This window comes from Oryx dammah, unplaced genomic scaffold (assembly GCF_014754425.2).
Source record: "Oryx dammah isolate SB20612 unplaced genomic scaffold, SCBI_Odam_1.1 HiC_scaffold_10, whole genome shotgun sequence".
NCBI lineage: Eukaryota > Metazoa > Chordata > Mammalia > Artiodactyla > Bovidae > Oryx > Oryx dammah.
Window position 1 is genome coordinate 62,326,800 of NW_024070194.1, and position 20,211 is coordinate 62,347,010.

Consider the following 20,211-nt stretch of genomic DNA (forward strand, 5'->3'; position numbering starts at 1 on the left):
ACTGGAGTGGGTTGTCATTTCCTTCTCCAGGGGATCTTCAAAACCCAGGGACTGAACCCACATCTTCAGCATTGGTAGGTGGATTCTTTACCATTGAGCCACCAGAGAAGCCCTGGGCCTTTAGGGGACCATAAATAAAATCTGAGTTTCTTAAAATATGAGTCATGGATTGCTTTGTTGTAGCAATATCAGTTCTAGGTCTGTTAAATAATTCAGGGGATAACCAGAAGGAACGAACTCTCTTTTCATAAAGGATACTGAGTTCTGTCTCCACAAAGACACAAGGAAGGCACTCTGATGTTCACTCAAATAGTTAAAGCAGATTACCACCCAGTGGACTCTTTGGCCTGGCTATCTCTCCCAGATTTACCTGGTGTGTGATCAGGGTCTGGACTCAATGCTTCTGTAGGAATTCTACTGCCAATGGCCCAATCCAAGTCATCTTGAGAATCTTGAGTAAGATGGCAAGCTGTGGTCCAGTTTCCTGAAGTTGTTTCAAAATTGCAGCTTCCTGCTGTGCCTGTATATTGGCCTAAGGAAACAAAAATATTAATGGAGTGTTCTGGAAATGTATGTCACACTTGATATTACACTTCATTTGTGATGGTTTAAAATTATTATGTGCATATTCTATTTAAAAATTTAAAGAATCATGGCATTTGTATTCATTAGAAATATCAGTTGTACACTGAAGCTTTTTTTAATCACAGAATCTAGAAGTGCATGAATACTGTCATTTAGCCGTTAAGGATTTACACGAATTGACTAGTAACATTTTAGATGATAGATAAAACTGTATCTATACATGAAGAATGAATATAATATTATGATAATGCAGATAATTCAGGTCAAATAATTCAATATTTCCAGTTGTCTGGATGATTAATTTAGTCCCTCTGTGCACTGTAGTGCTTGAACAGCAAGGACCATTATAGAGGAAAAGTCAATAATTAAAGAAAAGTTGCCTTTGGGAGAAGTAGTAAACAGTACAGGATACAAATCCTCTCTGCTACCATACCCATCATCCACATAAACATTTCAGAGCCAGTCATTAAATAATGAAAGAAGTTCTCTTCTAAAAGTGTTGATTGATAACTCATTAAAATATTAAGTTGTTCACAATGAGAAAAATTACTAGATAATAACTGATTGTCTACTAGTTAGTCATCTGTGAAAAGTGCCATCATAACATGCTGATATCTGCTTTCATTTTTCTTTAATTTTCTTTTTGCATAGCAGTTATTATTTTTGAGCATTCACTGTAAAAACTCTGTTACGGAGACAGAATGAATTATTGGATGGTTTAATCAGTATGAATCAACTGAGATTGTCATTGACTTTTTTTTCTTTTTTGAAAGATGATATTTGTATTATTTTAACACTTCTCCAGGTGGTTTCTCGTTCCAAATTTTTCTTAACATAAAACTATTATAAGCATGTATAGACACATTGTCACAGGAAAACTTGCTGTTAAAATGGATGCCAAACATTAGGTATTCAAAGCTTTACTATTTTTATAGAAAACTTTCTGAATCTCTGAGAGTATTTTCATAAAATATTGGCCTTTTACTTCTCTGGCATGATTGCATCTTATTTCTATAAACTAGAATCATTTTTAATTATGTATAGTTCTTTCACTCATTCTCCATGACTTATGATCCATTGATTTTTACATGTTTATTTATGGGCTCTGTATATCCTTTTTATGTTTACATGCCAGGATTATGTGATATAGATAGATATATATCATACTTATGCAATATGGATAAAAGTGAGGAATTTGTTTCTCCAAGTGTTTAGCTAACCAACTGCAAACATCCAGAATCTTCCAAGGTTACAGAAAAGACAGCCATTGTGTGTTTATTAGAATGAAGTCACATACAGGTTCTACTGTATTTCTGTAACAATAATTATTCTACATCCTTTTTTTTTATTCTCTGTGATCACCCTTGCCCTAATTCTTCTACTCTATTTAATATTAAATTTCATATTTGACTCTCAAGATATCTACATGATCAGGATTCATTCTGTTACATTTCAGCCTCTCTAACTCAAATTATGTTACTTTTGTTTCTCCCTTTTTTAGGGCTAATCTTGCTAATCAATTGTTTATCAAGCACTGCTATTAGAATTCCAATTCATTTATTTCAGTTACACAAAGTTTCCACATCTTTCAAACACACATTCTCTACTAATTCCTTTCTCACCTTGCAGAGGTAGCTAGGGTGCCCCTCATGTTAAAAAAAAAAAAATTACATAAAATTTAAAAGTCTCATTCTGTATACCTTCATTCATTCTTTCCCATGGCTTTCATACTTTTGTGCAAATGATCTACAAATCCACGGACACAATAAAATGCAGGTGTTTTTCTACAAATGTTTGTTGAATATTCTACTTGGAATATGCAATTGTCATCTCAAAGCCAACAATCCTAAAATGAACTCATCGTTGGTCCCAACAAATGGGTTCTTCTCTGAGATTGATTTATATCATAGCAGGAATCTTCTCTTTCTAAAGATTCAAACTCTGAAGTTATCTTTTGATTTTGCATTCTTATTTACGTATCTAATCTACCAACATCTGTATAATCTCCCTTCAAGAATCTGTTCAATTCACTCCTTTTTTGCAGCCCCACAGTCCCTGTTCTAGTTCTATTGGTTTAAGCTGCTGAGTTAAGAAGCCTCTTTCTTTACTGTAACCCTCATTCTATCAATCTTATAAACTCAAACTCCATCAATCATCTTTCAGACTTCTCTTCTGTTATTTCCCTTGCTCAAAATATTCAGGTGTTCACATTATTTGAAAATGCCCTCCAGACTTCTAGTCCTGAGCACAATAACCTTTCTGTTGATGCAATTTTTTTTAAGGCTGAAATCTGTCTTGTCTTCAAACTGTCTCTACAAAATTTTTCAGTAAATTATCTCTTGAATAAAATTGACATTTTTTCCAACTTTTATGTTAAACTACTCTTGTTTTTTGCATACTCTCTCTAGCAATTGGATGCTACTTGTCAGTCCTTCCTTTTCTCTCTTGTTCAGGACATAACTGCAGTTTTATTAAGAGCGAAGAACTGAAGTTTTATGAAGAGTGTCTGAAGAATCAAAAGTGTCTGAAGAGTCAAACAGCTGCTATCATAGCTCCAGAGGTGCCTCACAGTTTATCTAAGCAATCATGATGTGATGTTCAAATTCCCCTTGTCTTCACTGGTTTAAGACAGTCTTGCGATATATTTCTGACAATGAGACTTAACTAGGAAAAAGACAACTAGGAAAATATGTCTTTATTCTTAAAAACAAGTCAAAAGGAAGAAAATCTATCTGTTCTTTCTCAGGATATCATTGCAAAGATGTGTAAGGGGAGCTGACTTTATAAGACCGTTCATTATCTGAAGAAGGCAGAACTTAAAGAATTATGGAGGGCATACAGTTCTATACTTTTGATGACAGAAGTTACTAAATTAACCAACTCTAAATTGCTTTCAACTGCTTGTCATTTCAGAAAATACATTTTTCTTATTGTCTGTATCAGAGATGCATTTAGTTTCAGGTACTGAAAGCCCAAATAATAGCATAAATAGACAAGAATTCATTTATCTCAATTAACAATAGGTCAGGAAGGGGTCAGTATAAGGTTGGCATCCTGTTGTTGTTGTTCAGTCATTAAGTCACGTCTGACTCTTTGTGACCCCATGAACAGCAGCACACTAGGCTGTCCTGCCCTTCACTTATCTCCCAGTATTTGCTTAAATTCATGTCCATTGAATCAGTGGTGCTATGTACCCATCTTATCCTCTGCTGCCCTCTTATCCTTCTTCCGTCAGTCTTTCCCAGGATCAAGGCCTTTTCCAGTGAGTCAGCTCCTTGCATCAGGTGGCCGAAGTACTGGAGCACTGTGGTTGTAGCTCCAGTGTGCAGTGTGAAGCACACATCTTCCATCCTGCCTTACTGTCATCTTGTCATCCTCATGTTCCTTCACGGCTGCAAGATGATGCTGTACTTCCCAGAGCCATAAATATTCACGGCATTGAAAGCAATGGCAAGAGGAAAGAAGCGAAAAGCTTTCTGCCCACTCTGTCACTTTTTCCTCTTTGAAAGTGATACTTGCCCCTAGTTGCCATGTATATCTCATGGGCCTCTAGTGGCTACGAAGAAGCTGCAGAAGATAGTATCTGTGGCTGGTTATAATGCTGCCCCAAGTAAAACTGGAACTCTGTTTTTTAACAAAAACATGGATAAGCAAGTAGCAAGGATTGCTCTGCAGTCTAAACGCGTCAAGGTTCACACTTCTCTCCAAGTTTATTAATTTACCTTCTTTGCTCCATTCCATCTAGCAAATAATACTTTTCCTTGAAAGTCCAACCTAGGTCTTATCTTTCTCTTTCCAGATCATGTCAGATCTCGGGGCGGGGGGGTGGAGGGTGTTTTACAACCGTAATTATAATTGTTACTATTTATTTAGCAACTTATTACTTCTGGGTTTTGCATTGTCACCTGAATTGTTATTTACCACAGCAGCCTGGTGTGCTACAGTCCATGGGATTGCAGGGTCGAACACAGTGACTGAACAACCACCACCACTGAATTACTATAAGTATTTCCATGTGATATGATTATTAACTGCATTACATAAGCCATAGTGATTCTACACGAATTATTGAATGATAGATGATATGAACAATTTGTAATATTTCTTGATGATTAATACATGTCAATATTTTTGAAATGGCTATGGCTTTAGAAAAAATAATTTCCAAATTGTGAACTTTATCATGATTCCTTGAATTGATTCAAAGCATTACTAACACTCTTAAACAACTGGCATTTTTCCATTGGTACAATATTCAGCCATATGGTTGTATGGTTAGTACAAACATTAATCAACTCACTTATGTTAAACAGATGGCTCCATCATTAATTATTTTTAATTCTCACATCTACATAACCACCTTATTTTGCAACACCATAATATATAACATGGGCTTCCCTGGTGGTTCTCTCAGTAAAGAGTCTGCTTGCAAGGCAGGAGAACCAGGTTCTATCCCTGGATCGGAAAGATCCCTTGAAGAAGGGCATGGCAACTCACTCAAGTATTCTTGCCTGGAGAAATTCATGGACAGAGGAGCCTGGTTGGCTACAGTCCTTGGGGTCACAAAGAGTCGGACATGACCAGAGTGACTAACACAATAATATATAACATAGGACTGTTAAATAATTTCTCCTCATTGTGACATGACTTCTTGGAAAGTTGCATTCAAAAGAATTTTGGAGAATCTGGGTACAGTGGGAAAGACTGTTGATAATGATGCTCATCACTGTAAAAGACAGGAGAGAAAGTAGCTGCCTCATTCTCTGCTTCCCTAGCCTAGAATATGAAGCACTCTTAATACATGTTTCAAGTAATACCTTTCTTCCACGGGCGCGGGGGGGTGGGGGGGGAGGACATCTTTTCTAATGTAACTGTTTCTTTTAAAAAGAATTGTTTTCCTTTCCTATCAACTATGCATTTTTGCAACAAGAGGTAGAGATGCAAAAGAAAGATTTATCTTTGTTCATAACCTACAGTCAACATTTAGTCATAAGGAATAGCTGCATTTATTGTCTGATGAGTATAAAGGACATGTAAATAAGGTATTCACAATGACTGACAAATTTCAAGAGAATATAAAAACAACGTTATGAAAGAAGCTAACATTAATCCTCAAAGACTGAACAAATATATCATTTACATTATTTCATTTAATTCTCAAAGCACTCTGTATGATATTATATCTACTGTATAGATAAGAAAAGTGAGTCTCTAAGAATTTAAATAATTGCCCAAGAAATGATGCTTAAAGTAAAAACAAAGGCTTCAGTTTAATAATTTCAAAGGTCAATTCTTTCCTTATTTCTTCAAAGGTCACTTTGAAAATGTTCCATTATTCACAGTAGATTCTCTGCCTGCAGGAATCCAATGCTGATGTCTCTACTACATCCAAAAGATCAGCAATATAAAATACTGAGGGAGTCAGTCTGAAGCATCAGTGTTAGTTGCTCAGTCATATCTGACTCTTTATGACCCCATGGACTGTAGCCTACCAGGCTCGTCTGTCCAAGGAATTCTCCAGGCAAGAATACTGGAATGAGTTGTCATCCCCTTCTTAAGGGGAGCTTCCCAACCTAGGGGTTGAACTCGGGTCTCCTGCATTGCAGGCAGCTTCTTTACCATGTGAGCCACAGGGAAGCCTTTGCAGAATCAAAAAAGTCACCTGAATATCCCTGTGTGCTTTGCAATGTTCCTTTTGGATATGAACAAAATCTATCAAGCTGTTTTAAGAAAAGTGACTATTCACTTCTCATTATATTGGTTTTAGCTTAATGAATTCAAATATTTCCCAGTGTTGTCCATCAAAGTCATGGGTAACACTAACAGACATGGGTATATAATGGAGTTCAGTTTTTGAAAATCAAAAATGCCTTTGTGTGTTTTACATCAGTACCTCAAATAGCTGTGGGAAAAATAAAAATTATGTAAGGTTCTCTGAGAAGAAAAATAAATGAAACAAAAAGAGCAGAGGCGGCATTCACACCTGAAAAACCAAAGGACTTGAAACTCTTTCTAATGTTTTAAAGTCTATTTTTATAATTCGTCTACAGATGTACACATGCGTACACATTATTCTTCATGTATACTCCCCAAATAACTGGTGGTAAGTTTATTCCTGAAAATACCTGTTACATTTAAAGAAAATAACCAGGGGTCCTTTCATTTACAAACTTTTTAAAAAGCAAAGACTTCATACTTTAATATATATTCACCTCTAATTGTTTTTCCACAGTAGAAAGTCAATTTCTGAAACCTAATACAATGTTTTATTCATTTTCATATACCCAATACGTGAACCATGAACTTCCAGATGTTCAAGCTAGTTTTCGAAAAGGCAGAGGAACCAGAAATCAAATTACCAACATCCGCTGGATCATTGGAAAAGCAAGAGAGTTCCAGAAAAACAACTATTTCTGCTTTATTGACTATGCTAAAGCCTTTGACTTTGGCATCATAGTAAACTGTGGATCACAGTAAACTGTGCAAAATTCTGAAAGAGATGGCAATACCAGACCACCTGACCTGCCCCTTGAGAAAGCTATATGCAGGTCAGGAAGCAACAGTTAGAACTGGACATGGAACAACAGACTGGTTCCAAACAGGAAAAGGAGTACGTCAAGGCTGTATATTGTCACTCTGCTTATTTAACTTATATGCAGAGTACATCAAGAAAAACGCTGGGCTGGATGAAGCACAAGCTGGAATCAAGACTGCCAGGAGAAATATCAATAACCTCAGATATGCAGATGACACCACCCTTTTGGCAGAAAGAAAAGAAGAACTAAAAAGCCTCTTGATGAAAGTGAAAGAGGAGAGTGAGAAGTTTGGCTTAAAGCCCAACATTCAGAAAACGAAGATCATGGCATCTGGTCCCATCACTTCATGGGAAATAGATAGGGAAACAGTGGAAACAGTGGCTGACTTTATTCTTTTGGGCTCCAAAATCACTGCAGATGGTGACTGCAGCCATGAAATTAAAAGACAATTGTTCCTTGGAAGAAAAGTTATGACCAACCTAGACAGCATATTAAAAAGCAGAGACATTACTTTGCCAACAAAGTAGCCATCTAGTCAAGGCTATGGTTTTTCCAGTGGTCATGTATGGATGTGAGAGTTGGACTATAAAGAAAGCTGAGTGCTGAATAATTGATGCTTTTGAACTGTGGTGTTGGAGAAGACTCTTGAGAGTCCCTTGGACTGCAAGGAGATCCAACCAGTCCATTCTAAAGAAGATCAGTCCTGAGTGTTCATTGGAAGGACTGATGTTGAAGCTGAAACTCCAGTACTTTGGCCACCTGATGTGAAGAACTGACACATTGGAAAAGACCCTGATGCTGGAAAAGATTGAAAGCAGGAGGAGAAGGGGACGACAGAGGATGAGATGGTTGGATGGCATCACCAACTCAGTGGACGTGAGTTTGAGTAAATTCCGGGAGTTGATGATGGACAGGGAGGCCTGGCGTGCTGCAGTCCATGGGGTCACAAAGAGTTGGACATGACTGAACAACTGAACTGAACTGAAGTGTTTAGAAGGTGGTTCCTAGTCCAATTTAGGAATAGGAATAAATGGAAGAATTTTTATATAAACATTTTCAATATATGCATATGTTTACATGAGAGAAAGATAATTTACTATCTGAAATAAATTTTCTATATGCATGTAACAGCTGTCCCTCTTGTCGCATTGGATTATGTATATCACTATCACCATATTCTTATTATTTTTCCTTTAGAACCTTCTTAAATTTTGCCATTAAAAACTTTTAATGTTTTTACTGGTGATTATTAAAGCTCTACTTGTCATGTCTTGTGGGGAAAATGGTGACTTCAAAATGTTTCAGAGCACTGTCTAAGAACTCCATTGAAATCAATTCCTTACAGTCAATGTAAAATATACATATGTGTGTATATATATGTATTTGATTCATGTAAAAGAAGTTTAAAATAATACTAGGAACTATTAGTTAATATATTATAAATTTCATTGGAAAAAATATACATTATAGAGGAAACAATATTTTATAAAATTAAGATTATATATTGTAGTATTAGTAGTACAGTTCTAAAAAGTACCAACCATTTACACTTTTTTAGGCTTAATTTAAAATGAAAAGATGGGGTGAATGTTAACAATAATATGCTAACTAAAATAAGCCAGTCACAAAAGGACAAATCCTGTGATTCCACTTATATGAGGTACCTAGAGTCATCAAATGAATAGAAAAAAATTAGAAAGGTGGTGGTTGGGGGATGAAAGTTAGGGAGAAGGAAGGGCTATTGCTTAATTCGCATAGTTTTAATTTTTCAAGATTAAAAAAGTTCTGATTATAGGTGGTGATGTTGGTTGCACAACAATGCAAATATACTTACTGCCCCTGAACTGTAACATCGAAAGGCAAGAATAGTACATTTCATTGCAGTACATTTCATTACAGTACATTTCAGTACATATGTTTTACCACAATTAAAAAAAATAATGGATGCAAAAAGGAGAAATGAACACTGCAGAAGCATTATCACTGTACCATCCTGAAAACAATACTGAGCTAAAAATAAAAAGCATTTAACCACGGCTTGAGTATTACTCCTTCCCAGGGCATGTGTGATGTTTTCCCATTGAGAAGTGGAGTCTACACTCTTCCTCCCTTTGAATCTAGTCTAGACTTTGTTATCTGCATGACCATTAGGAAGAGTCAGGAGGGACATTCTGAAACTTCTAAGGTGAAATCATAAATACACTTGCTATTTTTCCACAGACTCTTGGAATGCTTGCTCTTGGAACATTCACATGTGTGAATGAAAAATGTTGCCTGCCATGTCAGTAAACAAAGGATGTAATATCAGCCACTACCCCCTCCCCCACAGTGAGCCCTGAGGGAACTCAGGGTGGAAACAGCAGGATGCCAGCCATCAAGCCTTCAGCCACTGCAGCCACCACAACAGTGTAGCCTGAGGGGACTCAGGATGGGAAAAATGAGGGTGCCACCCTAGATAGCTGAGATGGATAGCAAAAGAATGATTTCAGTGAGCCCATCTTGCATCTTCCCATACACAGAAAAGCACTAAGTTCCTTAAGATATCTGGTTTTAATTAACAGTAATCTTTTGATGTCTGGACTACGTAGTCTTTGTTGCAAAATTTCTATATAATCTGGCTCTTTCTGGACCTCTTGGGAACACTCCCTCAGAGCTGAGAGGCTGTCTTGTAGGCTTGAGTCCTCCAAGTAGTAGTAGCAGTAGTACTAGTATTTATTAGTAATAGTAGTAGTAGTGGTGGTGTTAGTCACTCAGTTGTGTTCGACTCTGTGTGGCCCTATGGACTGTAGCCCGCCAGGCTCCTCCATCCATGGGATTCTCCAATCAAGAATACCAGAGAGGGTTGCCATTTCCTTCTCCAGGGGATCTTTCTGACCCAGGGATAGAACCCTGGCCTCTCGCATTGCAGGCAGATTCTTTACCATCTGAGTCACCAGAGTCCTCCAAAGAAAACACAATTCTCAACTTTCATGTTAAGCATTCATTTTTTTCAGTCAATATATGGTAAAGGCGAACCCCATGAAAGATGTCTGACTAACCTGTGATAGTCCAAGCCATACCAATTGCCCATGAATTAAAGTTTGAATTAAAAAAATGTGGCTCATGTATTCTTTTTCCAGTGCAATGTAATTAATAAAATTAATCATTAAACTAGTATTTATTCAAGGTGCTCATTTTTTGCCTCATGTATAAAATCAGCCATTGGGTGGGGGGAGGAGTGAAAACAGTAATGAGAATTGATGAAGAAACGTAGACTGCTAGTTCAATTTCTGACAATTTGAATTCTGACTCTGCACACAGTTCTGTACAATGACATAATGGGAAATTTTTGTCACACGATTTGCTATAGATTTGCTGCAGTTTTTAGTATGGGGATAAAAAGGATGGTAGGGCTTCTATTTAAATATCTTCAGAGAGAAGTTGGAAAAATCTTTTGGCTATTCTAAGTCTACTCTAGTGCATGAAAAGAACATTTATTCTCACTTACCAATGTCAATAAGTTACTCTACTAATAAAGTGAAACTCTGTGCTGAACTGGCAGCATTAGAACAGGCAAACACACTTACCACAGTGAGCTTCATCAGACCCATCAGAGCAGTCTGCTTTATAGTCACAGACAAGGTGGGATGCAATACACTTCTTGTTGTGGCACAAAAAATCAGTGGCCTCTGGGCAAATCTCAGAAGTCTCTCCCACTGGAGAAAAACAAAATAACAATCACAAATATCATTTGGTCATATTTTCATTATACTTCAATGCTCCCTTTAGTTGTTTTATGGATCCCACAGTATTAGATAAGTTCAAGATTTGAATCACTGCCCAAGATAGACTTTAGATGACTCCCCATCTCTCAGTCACATCTGGAACTGTTCAGCAAGTAACAGAAACTGCACTTTGAAAATATATTTTAAGCAATCAAGGGCTGACCACTGTCTATTACATAAACCCAAACCCCCAGTCAAAGGCATTAAAATCTTTTCATTTTTGGTTCCAGCTGTTTTCCAGGTGCAACTCTTCTCTGAAGCACCTGCAGATAAACTCTATCCTAGGACTGAGGGCTTCACTGAGATACCACTTGCTCTTTGTTTTGCCATGTCCTCATAAATATTTCTTCCTTTGCCTGTACTGATCATTCCCTCTTTTGGTCCTGGTGGTCTGTTCAGTCTTAAGACCCAAGGAAACAACTTTTTTCTCTACTTTGATCTCACCTTCCCTTTGCCATCCATGCCTCAGGTTGGACACTCCCTATTTCATGCTCCCTTATTTCTATATTAAATACTTACCACCTTGTATAAGAGCTGTTTACACATCTGTCTGTCCTTACAGACTCCAAGCTCTTTTGACACAGGATTTTTTGGATCTAATACAGCACTCAATATACAACTTATGCTTTATAAATGCTAGTTATAATAATTGAAGGCATAATGGTATCATCTAAAGGTGACTTAGAAAAGCAGGTTGATGGACTTCCCTGGTGGTCCAATGATTAAGAATTTGTTGGAAAATGCAAGGGACACAGGTTTGATCCCTGGTCCGGGGAAGATCCCACATAACATGGAAACTAAGTCTGTATCACAGATACTGAGTCCATACTCTATAGAGCCTGTGCTTGGAAACAAGAGAGGCCAACACAGTGAGAAGCTGGCTCTCTGCAACAAGAGAAAGCTCAGGCAGTCACAAAGACCCAGCTCAGCCAAAAATAAATGAAAAAAAAGTTTAAAAAGCAAATCGACATAGAATTGTCCAAGCAATTCACGTTTGCATACAATTTCAACTGGCACAATGTCTAATGATAATACTTTATAGCTTCAAAATTATATACCTTAAAGGTCAAAAACTATTGTTATCAAATTCAACAAATTAAATAAACCTCAACAATTCCTTTGTTACAGAGATTACTATGGGTTGGACCAGTGTGACTGTGGTGGCAATAAGTCACTCAAAAATAGGCAGTATTTTCATGAAGGAAAATAGTAAATCTCTGCAGATTTCATAAAAGTGCATTTCCATAGTCTCTGAGTCATTTCCATAATACAACAGTTAAAACCTGAATAATTTCCAGAAACAATTTACCAGCAAAATGGAGTCTAAATATAAGATTGAAGAGAGGAAACCTAAAAGAACAGCCAATATTTAGACATGGATATCAGTAAAATGAAGAATTAAAGGTTATATTCTTTGAGTGATTTAGAATATTTGCCACATAATTTTAATTAACATTAGTGAGAACTTACTATTAACCCAGAGAGGTATGCGGACACTGTTCAGTACAAGTCTGTGTACTAGAGATTATTTTATTTTTCTATGCCATAGGCTGTGGAGTTATATAATTACTCCACAGAGGAAATGTGTTTTAATTTATAATCTAAATAATTGTTTCTTTAGTTTTAAAAAAATGATTGAGACTCCATCTCTAAATGAGGCTTATTTACTTAACAATACACTCGTGGTGGATTCATGTCAATGTATGGCAAAACCAATACAGAATTGTAAAGTAAAAAAAAAAAAAAAAAAGACAGAAAAATCATAGTATAGTGAATTATAGTATAATTATAGTAAACTTGGCATAGACCAGAGAACCTATGGTATAGTTCAGTCACTAAGTCATGTCTGGCTCTTTGTGACCCCATGGACTGCAAGATGCCAGGGTTCCCTGTCCATGACCAACTCCTGGAGCCTACTCAAACTCATGTCCATAGAGTCAGTGATGCCATCCAACCATCTCATCCCCTGTCGTCCCCTTCACCTCCCATCTTCAGTCTTTCTCAGCATCAGGGTCTTTTCCAATGAGTCAGTTCTTTGAATCAGGTGGCCAAAGTATTGGAGTTTCAGCTTCAGCATGAGTCCTTCCAATGAATATTCAGGACTGATTTCCTTTAGGATTGAATGGTTAGATCTTCTTGCAGTCCAAGAGACTCTCAAGAGTCTTCTCCAACACCACAGTTCAAAAGCATCAAATCTTCAACACTCAGCTTTCTTTATGGTCCAACTCTCACATCCATACCTGACTGCTGGAAAAACCATAACCTTGACTAGACGGCTACTTTGTTGGCAAAGGAATGTCTCTGCTTTTTAATATGCTGTCTAGGATGATCTTAGCTTTTCTTCCAAGGAGCAAGCATCTTTTAATTCCATGGCTGCAGTAACCATCTGCAGTGATTTTGCAGTCCAAGAAATAAAGTCTCTCACTGTTTCCACTGTCTCCTCATCTATTTGCCATGAAGTGATGGGACCAAATGCCATGATCTTGGTTTTCTGAATGTTGAGTTGTAAGCCAACTTTTTCACTCTCCTCTTTCACTTTCATGCTTTCTGCCATAAGGGTGGTGTCATCTGCATATCTGAGGTTATTGATATTTCTCCCGGCAATCTCGATTCCAATTTGTGCTTCATACAGCCCAGCATCTCTCATGATGTACTCTTCATATAAGTTAAACAAGCAGGGTGACAATATACAGCCTTAACATCCTTCTTTCCAGGTTTACAACCAGTCTGTTGTACCATGTACAGTTCTAACTGTTGCTTCTTGATTTGCATATAGATTTCTCAGGAGGAAAGTGAGGTGGTCTGGTATTCCCAACTCTTTAAGACTTTTCCACAGTTTGTTGTGATTCACACAGTCAAAGGCTTTGGCGTAGTCAATAAAGCAGAAGTAGAGGTATTTCTGGAACTCTCTTGCTTTTTCCATGATCCAACGGATGTTTGCAATTTTATCTCTGGTTCCTCTGTCTTTTCTAAATCCAGCTTCAACACCTGGAATTTCATGGTTCATGTACTGTTGAAGCCTGGCTTGGATAATTTTGAGCATTACTTTGCTAGTGTGTGAGATGAGTGCAATTGTGCGGTAGTTTGAACATTATTTAGCATTGCTTTTCTTTGGAATTGGAATGAAAACTGACCTTTTCCAGTCCTGTGGCCACTGCTGAGTTTTCCTAAATTTGCTGGCATATTGAGTGCAGCACTTTCAGAGCATCATCTTTCAGGATTTGAAATAGCTCAACTGGAATTCCATCACCTCCACTAGCTTTGTTTGTAGTGATGCTTCCTAAGGCCCACTTGACTTTGCATTCCAGGATATCGGGCTCTAGGTGAGTGATCATACTCTCGTGGTTATCTGGGTCATGAAGATCTTTTTTGTATAGTTCTTCTGTGTATTCTTGCCACCTCTTCTTAATATCTTCTGCTTCTGTGAGGTCCATTCCATTTCTGTCCTTTATTGCACCCATCTTTGCATGAAATATTCCCTTGGTATCTCTGATTTTCTTGAAGAGATCTCTCATCTTTCCGATTCATTTATTTCCCTCTATTTCTTTGCACTGATCACTTAGGAAGGCTTTCTTATCTCTCCTTGCTATTCTTTGGAACTCTGCACTCAAATGGGTATATATTTCCCTTTCTCCTTTGCCTTTAGCTTCTCTTCTTTTCTCAGCTATTTGTAAGGGCTCCTCAGACAACCATTTTGCCTTTTTGCATTTCTTTTTCTTGGGGATGGTCTTGATCACTGCCTCTTGTACAATGTCGCAAACCTCTGTCCATATTCTTCAGGCACTCTGTCAGATCTAATCCCTTGAATCTATTTCTCACTTCTACTGAATAATTGTAAGGGATTTGATTTAGGTCATACCTGAATGGTCTAGTGGTTTTCCCTACTTTCTTCAATTTAAGTCTGAATTTGGTAATAAGGAGTTCATGATCTGAGCCACAGTCAGCTCCTGGTCTTGTTTTTGCTGACTGTATAGAGCTTCTCCATCTTTGGCTGCAAAGAATATAATCAGTCTGATTTTGGTGTTGACCATCTGGTGATGTCCATGTGTAGAGACTTCTCTTGTGTTGTTGGAAGAGGGTATTTGCTATGACCAATGTGTTCTCTTGGCAAAATTTTGTTAGCCTTTGACCTGCTTCATTTTGTACTCCAAGGAAAAATTTGCCTGTTATTCCAGGTGTTTCTTGACTTCCTACTTTTGCATTCCAGTCCCAAGGGCTTCCCTCATAGTTCAGTAGGTAAAGAATCTACCTGCAATGCAGGAGACCTGGGTTCAATTCCTGGGTTGGGATGATCTCCTGGAGAAGGAAATGGCAACCCACTCCAGTATTCTTGCCTGGAGAATCCCATGGACAGAGGAGCCTGGCAGGCTACAGTACCTGGAGTCACAAGAGTCAGACATGACTGAGCAACTAAATCACACCACACCACATAATGAAAAGGACACCTTTTTTGGGTTTTAGTTCTAGGAGGTCTTGTAGGTCTTCATAGAACTGTTCAACTTCAGCTTCTTCAGCATTACTGGTCAGGGCATAGACTTGGATTACTGTGATGTTGAATGATTTATGTTGGAAATGAATAGAGATCATTCTCTCGTTTTTGAGATTACATCCAAGTACTGCATTTCAGACTGTTTTGTTGACTATGAGGGTTACTCCATTTCTTCTAAGGGAGTCTTGCCCACAGTAGTAGATATAATGGTCATCTGAGTTAAATTCACCCATTCTAGTCCATCTTAGTTTACTGATTCCTAAAATGTCAATGTTCACTCTTGCCATCTCATGGTTGACCACATCCAATTTGCCTTGATTCATGGACCTAACATTCCAGGTTCCTATGCAATATTGTTCTTTACAACATTGGACTTGACTTCCATCACCAGTCACATCCACAACTGCGTGTTGTTTTTGTGTTGCTCCGACTCTTCATTCTTTCTGGAGTTATTTCTCTGCTGATCTCCAGTAGCATATCGGGCACCTACTGACCTGGCGAGTTCATCTTTCAGTGTCCTATCTTTTTGCCTTTCCATACTGTTCATGGGGTTCTCAAGGCAAGAATCTGAAGCGGTTTGCCATTCCCTGCTCCAGTGGACCACATTTTTTCAGAATTCTCCACCATTGCCCATCCATCTTGGGTGGCCCTACACAGCATGGCTCATAGTTTCATTGAGTTAGACAAGGCTGTGGTCCATGTGATCAGTTTGGTTAGTTTTCTGTGATTGTGGTTTTCATTCTGTCTGCCCTCTGATGGATAAGGATAAGAGGCTTTGGAAGCTTCCTAATGAGAAAGGCTGACTGAGGGGGAAATTGGATCTTGTTCTGATGGGCTGGGGCCATGCTCAGTAAATCTTTAATCCAATTTTCTGTTGATGGGCAGGGCTGTGTTCTCTCCCTGTTGTTTGACCTGAGGCCAAACAGCAGGAGGTAATGAAAATAATGGGCACCTCAGTGCCCCCTACCATGCAGCAGGCCACCATCGACCCACACCTCCACCAGAGACTGCTGGACACTCATGGACAAGTTGTGGGGTCACTGCTACTTTCTCCTGGGTCCTGGTGCACACAAGGTTCTGTTTGTGCCCTCTAAGAGTCTGTTTTACCCTGTCCTGTGTAAGTTCTGACAGCTCTATGGTGGGGTTATGGTGGGGTTAATCTATGGTATATGCTGCTGCTACTGCTGCTGCTGCTAAGTTGCTTCAGTCGTGTCCGACTCTGTGCGACCCCATAGACGGCAGCCCACCAGGCTCCCCCGTCCCTGGGATTCTCTAGGCAAGAATACTGGAGTGGGTTGCCATTTCCTTCTCCAATGCATGAAAGTGAAAAGTGAAAGTGAAGCCACTCAGTCGTGTCCGACTCTTCACGACCCCATGGACTGCAGCCTACCAGGCTCCTCCATCCATGGGATTTTCCAGGCAAGAGTACTGGAGTGGGGTGCCATCGCCTTCTCCGATGGTATATGGGTTGCACAAATTAAAAATAAAAAGAGACTGCAATTCTAAGAAATGTAGATCTTCTTTAAGAGTATGATCAGTCAGACTGGTGTTAGGAAAGTCAGCATGGTAAATAGAAGAGGTGCATTATTTTCCTGAGCATGTCTTGTCTATGTTTAACCGTTCAGTTTCTTCATTTAGTCAAAATGACAAATGCAGTATCTATTCACCTGGTCAACAGATATATGAAATGAAAGATAATCTCACATATGCTGTAGTAAATGAGAATGAGAATGGAAAGAGCACTGGTGCTCATAGGAGCAAGTTGAAGGTACCCTGGCTGGCAGAAAACAATATATGAAGCAGATGAAATATTTATTTTAGTTTTAAAAAGTAAAGACTGACAGAGCCCTAAAGACCTAAAACTAAAACATGATAAATGGAAAAGTCCTACAAAGAAGAAAAGATCTGCAAAATGATGTAGCCATAAGAAGTGAATATTTAATCCAACAAAAACCATGGGAAATATATAGGACTAATCCACTGTGGATCTGAATACACTGTCTCCACTTAAAGTGACATCACTTGAAAAGTGGCATCATTCTTTTTTGTAATAGAATTGACAGTAAAGAAATCCTTGCCCATATAAATTTGTATTTGGAGTAAAATAGCTTTGCACACAGGATTCATTACACAGAACTTGACATAATCATTCTACAGGTTCTATTTGTGGGCACACACTCATTTTATCATCTCTTTCAAGTGATGATATTCAGCTCTGGGATTTCAGACAGTAAAATTTACATGCGCAGATATTTTTAAACACCTTTTTTTCTCATGCAGAATATTACCACATCAAGTACATAAAAATGTGTCGATAATGGCCAGACCCATTATTGAAAACCGTATTATTCAGTTGGTAAGGTCATGTCTCCTTAGGCTCCTCTTCACTGGGACAGTTTCTCAGATTCTCCTTGTTTTTGATAACTTTTACAGTTTAGACATTACTGGTCAAGCATTTTGTAGGATTTCTATTGGACTCTGATTCCCGACCCCTGCCCTTATAATTTAGATGGGATTAAGGATCCAACCAGTCCATTCTGAAGGAGATCAGCCCTGGGATTTCTTTGGAGGGAATGATGCTAAAGCAGAAACTCCAGTACTTTGGCCACCTCATGCGAAGAGTTGACTCATTGGAAAAGGCTCTGATGCTGGGAGGGATTGGGGGCAGGAGGAGAAGGGACGACAGAGGATGAAATGGCTGGATGGCATCACCGACTCGATGGATGTGAATCTGAGTGAACTCCGGGAGATGGTGATGGACAGGGAGGCCTGGCATGCTGCGATTCATGGGGTCGCAAAGAGTCAGACACGACTGAGCGACTGAACTGAACTGAACTGAAGGATGTAGAGGAGGAATAATATAGAAGTGCTATTTTCATCACCTCATGACCAAGGTACATACTGTTACTTGACTTGTCACTGGTCATGCTGACCTTGTCTACCTGGCTAATGTAGTTCTTGTCATGTTTCTCCACTTTAATTTTTTTCCTACCCCTTTCCATATAATATTTTTTGGAAGGAAGTCACTATGTGTACACCACATAGTGAACATCTACACATTCCTCCTTACAGGCAGAGAATCTACATAAATTTAGAGTTCTTACATATAGGAGATTGCTCTTTTCTCTCCCATTTATATGTTATTTAGTAAATTATATCAACATAGACTCAAGGATATTTATTTTACAATTTGTATTATTTACCATAATACAATGCTAGTTTGGGCTTCCCTCATAGCTCAGTTGGTAAAAAATCTGCCTGCAATGTGGGAGACCCGGGTTCGATTCCTGGGTTGGGAAGATCTCCTGGAGAAGGAAATGGCAAGCCACTCCAGTATTCTTGCCTGGAAAACCCCATGGACAGAGGAGCCTGGCAGGTTACAGTCCATGGGGTTGCAAGAGTCAGACATGACTTAGTGACTAAACTACCACCAAAGCTAGTCTATTTTATTGCTCAAATTGCTCCAGCTTTGTCCAAGGAGAGCTCTTTCATTTGGCTCCTGTGTCCCTTTGAAATATTCCTATTCATGTAGACTTTAAAAAAATTTTTTTTTTTACACACTGCCATCTGTTCTAACACCATAAGTTGTTTCAGGCTTATCTTGTATACTTCTTGACTCAGTCCTAGAATCAGCTGTCAGTCATTTCTGTAAGCAGCCCTGGTTCCTTTTATTGGAGAATGCTGTTGGAAACCAAAATCTGGGTGCTGGGTCGCCCCCTGCTATTAGGGTGTGATTGTTTCTATGCTATGATAGTTTGAGGATTCATGATATTTTTCAATTACAGAAAATGATCAATTTTATCTCTTCAAGTAGTCTCTGTTTCTATTTATGGAATTGTCATTAGAAGTGTTGGATTCATGTCCTCTATCCTCAATGCCTCAATTTCTATTTAGTATTTTTTTCTCTTTACCTTTTTGCACCACATTCTGGTGAATAAGCTCACATTTCTTTTTTGACAATTTATCCATCAGTTGTGTTTCTCATCTGTTTAAAATTTTCACTGATATTTATTTTTAATTATAATCATTTCTGGAAGTTAAAGTTAATTATCTTATTTAGTATCCTGCCTATTTTATGCTTTTCTTTTTCTGTATTATGATCCCAATAACATGGGGTCCCAACAGCATAAATGTACAGTGGCTTCATGACTGTCCTTGCAGTTTTAAAGTTCTAGAAATTTTAATACTAATGTGTTGCTTTAGAGTTATTCTTAAAGCTTGTACTATTCTATATGTGCTATGGCATGAGTTTTAGGGTTTTGGTTTCATGCTGGTAGATCCTGTTCTGTTTTTCTTTAACCTTTTCTAAGTCCTTGGGCAGACAACAAATTTCTAGGATTTCTCTGGAAAGGACCAGGCTTGATGCAAATTGTACATGTCTAGCTCTCCTATTCTTATACAGGATTAAAACTTTCAGTCTCCAGATACCATATTCTATGTTCATGTCCCCAAGTCCTTTAAGCCACTGGGAAGTTAGTTTTCATCTATAACCTGTAGTTGAATCCCCTCTTTGGTTCTGGAACTGATAGATTTTCTTTTTTAACATTCAGTAGTAATTAATAAAATAATATTTAAATTATTTACATTAAATATTAACTTAAAATAAAATAATTAAAGTATTAATAAGTGCTTTTTAAGGATATTTTTAGATATTTGAAGTGAATGGGAAACACATACTATGATACAATTCTGCTAATTTTTATAGTCTAATTTTCAACATGAATTTAATATTTTAAAACTTCTAATGTATCATGAATTCTAAAATAATCTCAAGAAAGTCCCAGAAAGCAATTTTGTCCAAATCAAACATTACTTGGATTTTGTCCAATCTATGCTT

The 20,211-nt window shown here is 38.0% G+C and overlaps 1 protein-coding gene across 1 annotated transcript in view; it reads right to left on the reverse strand.

Annotated features, from left to right (window-relative positions):
* MALRD1 (MAM and LDL receptor class A domain containing 1) overlaps nucleotides 1-20,211 on the reverse strand; it is a 585,291-nt gene that overhangs the window by 212,455 nt on the left and 352,625 nt on the right. Inside the window, exons 30-31 of the mRNA XM_040248365.1 lie at nucleotides 10,688-10,816; nucleotides 371-532 (exon numbers count right to left, since the gene is read on the reverse strand). Coding sequence (XP_040104299.1) covers nucleotides 371-532; nucleotides 10,688-10,816 — 291 coding nt within the window. The remainder of the gene's footprint in view (nucleotides 1-370; nucleotides 533-10,687; nucleotides 10,817-20,211) is intronic.